At 51.4% G+C, this 2336-nt stretch overlaps 1 protein-coding gene and 1 long non-coding RNA gene across 3 annotated transcripts in view; one reads left to right on the top strand and one right to left on the bottom strand.

Moving 5' to 3' along the window:
• Rhbdl2 (rhomboid like 2) overlaps positions 1–2336 on the top strand; it is a 45856-nt gene that overhangs the window by 20344 nt on the left and 23176 nt on the right. Inside the window, exon 2 of one of the 2 annotated variants that reach the window (XM_005353281.3) lies at positions 963–1225. In XM_005353281.3, the coding sequence (XP_005353338.1) occupies positions 983–1225 (243 nt within the window). In that variant the 5' untranslated portion in view covers positions 963–982. Of the gene's footprint in view, positions 1–825; positions 1226–2336 lie in introns of those variants that run through there. The other variant, XM_013348349.2, reaches the window with a different exon arrangement.
• The window catches only part of LOC113456643, a 6814-nt gene continuing 5418 nt past the window's right edge, over positions 941–2336 (bottom strand). The window contains exons 5-6 of the long non-coding RNA XR_003377398.1: positions 1166–1272; positions 941–1021 (exon numbers count right to left, since the gene is read on the bottom strand). This is a non-coding gene — a long non-coding RNA (uncharacterized LOC113456643). The remainder of the gene's footprint in view (positions 1022–1165; positions 1273–2336) is intronic.

Here is a 2336-nt window from a genome sequence, read left to right as displayed (position 1 = left end):
CCACCACCGCCCGGCTAGATAAGAAATCTTGTAGCCCAGACTTGCTTTTTGGTTTTTGTTTTTCGAGACAGGGTTTTCCTGTGCAGCCCTGGCTGTGCTGGAACTCTCTCTGCACACCAGGCTGGCCTCAAACTCACAGAGATCTGCCTGCCTCTTCCTCCCAAGTGCTGGGATTAAAGGCATGCGCCACTACTTCCCTTCAACCTGAGCTTGCTCTGAACTTACTATATTGCTAAGGGTGTTCTTACCCCCTTGCCTCTGCTTCTCAAGCTGTGTATTGTAAATTACACTTGAGAATTATTTTCTGCGTGTTGTGTGGTAGTCAGAAGATGGCTTTCAGGACTCAGTTCTCCCTCCTGTAGGGGTCCGCGGGATCGCACACGTCATCCAGCTTGGCAGCAGACCCCTTTCCCCACTGAGTTTCCTCACAGGCCCATGGCTTTTTATTGTTTTGCTTTTATAAAGAGAAGAGCACACAGAGTTTACTACATGCCTAAGGTCTATGAGCATCAGACTCCCTGTTTTAAAAATTACTTTTGTTTACTGTGTGGGTGTGGACCACAGTGAGCGTGTGGCAGTTAGAGGGCAAACTGCAGGATTTGGTTCTGTTCCTTACAGCACAGTGTGGATCCCAGGGATCAAACTCAGGCTGCCAGGTTTGGTAGCAAGTGCCTTTACCTACTAGGTTGTTTTACACACACACACACACACACACACACACACACACACACACACACACACACACACCAGTGTCTTACCTGCCCCAAATCCCCATGTTTTAAAACATTTACAAAACAGTATGGTAAAAACACCATTTGTGTCCACTTAAGTTTGGACCACTTTGATGGTCTTTAGCTGCCTCCTAGCTCCATGTGCAGGAAGGACCAGGAAGACAAATAGTTTTCCAAAGAGCCCAGGAATGAGCCTCATCTCGTTTCCCCCCACATTCATGTCTGCTCCAGGTGGAGGGAGGACCAGGCCGATGGCTGCTGCTGACGATGTGGAGATGGAGACTGTGAATCTGAATACGGAGAGAGCGGGGAAGGAAGAGCTGGAGGAGGAGAAGATGAGGGAGGACGGCGAAGGTAAAGACTTCCCCAGGAGCAGAAAGGTTCACAGGATTGTCTCAAAGTGGATGCTTCCAGAGCCAGTCCGAAGAACATACCTGGAGCGAGCCAACTGCCTCCCGCCGCCACTCTTCATCATCTCCATCAGCCTGGCTGAGGTAAACACCGCCCTGTGAGGGGCCCTCACACCCGGTCAGACCAGAAGCTGCAGAGAGAGTGGGGACAAAGCGGACCTCAGAGGAGAAAGCATGCAGGAAGAGGGCATAGAGGGACGAGGGCAGGACGCACAGCCTCTGCCCCCTCACTGCTCCCAGAGCGGATCTGCTCAGTCACTGCCAACCCAGGGGCTGGTTTCATCCATGATGGAAATTTGATGCTTGACATTGGCTGATTTCACTAACTTCATTTCATTTTAGCTGGTGGGGTTTTTAGAAACCAGGGGACTTTGGGCATGCAAATTAGTACACCCCCCCGCAGCCCCCCAAACAGGGTTTCTCTGTGTAGCTCTGTAGACCAGGCTGGCCTCGAACTCACAGAGATTCACCTGCCTCTGCCTACTGAGTGCTGGGATTAAAGGTGTGCACCACCTCTCCTCCCCACGTTTTTTTTGAGATGGGATCTGATGTTATAGCTCAGGCTGGCCATAAACACACTATAATCCTTTTGTAACAACCACCCGGGTGTTGGGATGACAGGCATGCACCACCATATTTAGCTTGCAAATTGACTTTATCTCATGAAACAAAACAGACTGGCTGGTCAGGTCGGCCTGGGTGTATATTTAGAGCAGTCTCCAGCTGCCTGAGCTTCAGAGGAAAACGTGGCACCTGCTGTGGGTGGACTGTGGGCTGATGGGCTGTGTTCTCGGTCTATGACCTGATCAGCTTCCCTGGTTTCCAGAAAGAGGACAAAGCTCAGAGAGGTGGGGGGAATGAGTCACCACGGGTGTGTCTTAGTGCCTGGGAAGGGCCGGCCCCTCCTGTCCTCAGTAAATCCAAGGTTTTTCTCCTTGGCAGCTGTCTTAGGAATGAGTTGGTAGAGATGACTGCCCGGAGGGGCAGGACTTCACGGGCCTTAAGATGTCCCTCCTGTAATTCTCTTAATTCCCACTAATGCCCCAGCTTGGGTGTCCAGGGACTGTAGTAGTCAGGGCTCCAGGCAGAACAGAACAGAACCAATAGGGTGTGAGGAAGGGAACTGGAAGGGGAGGGGGTTTCAGCTCTCCAAACTCCAGGGCAAGCTGGAGACCCATTAAAGGTTTTTGTACTG

Source organism: Microtus ochrogaster, chromosome 10 (assembly GCF_000317375.1).
Source record: "Microtus ochrogaster isolate Prairie Vole_2 chromosome 10, MicOch1.0, whole genome shotgun sequence".
NCBI classification, from domain to species: domain Eukaryota; kingdom Metazoa; phylum Chordata; class Mammalia; order Rodentia; family Cricetidae; genus Microtus; species Microtus ochrogaster.
Note: the sequence above shows the minus strand (reverse complement) of the source record. Positions and strands in the feature narration are given on the sequence as shown.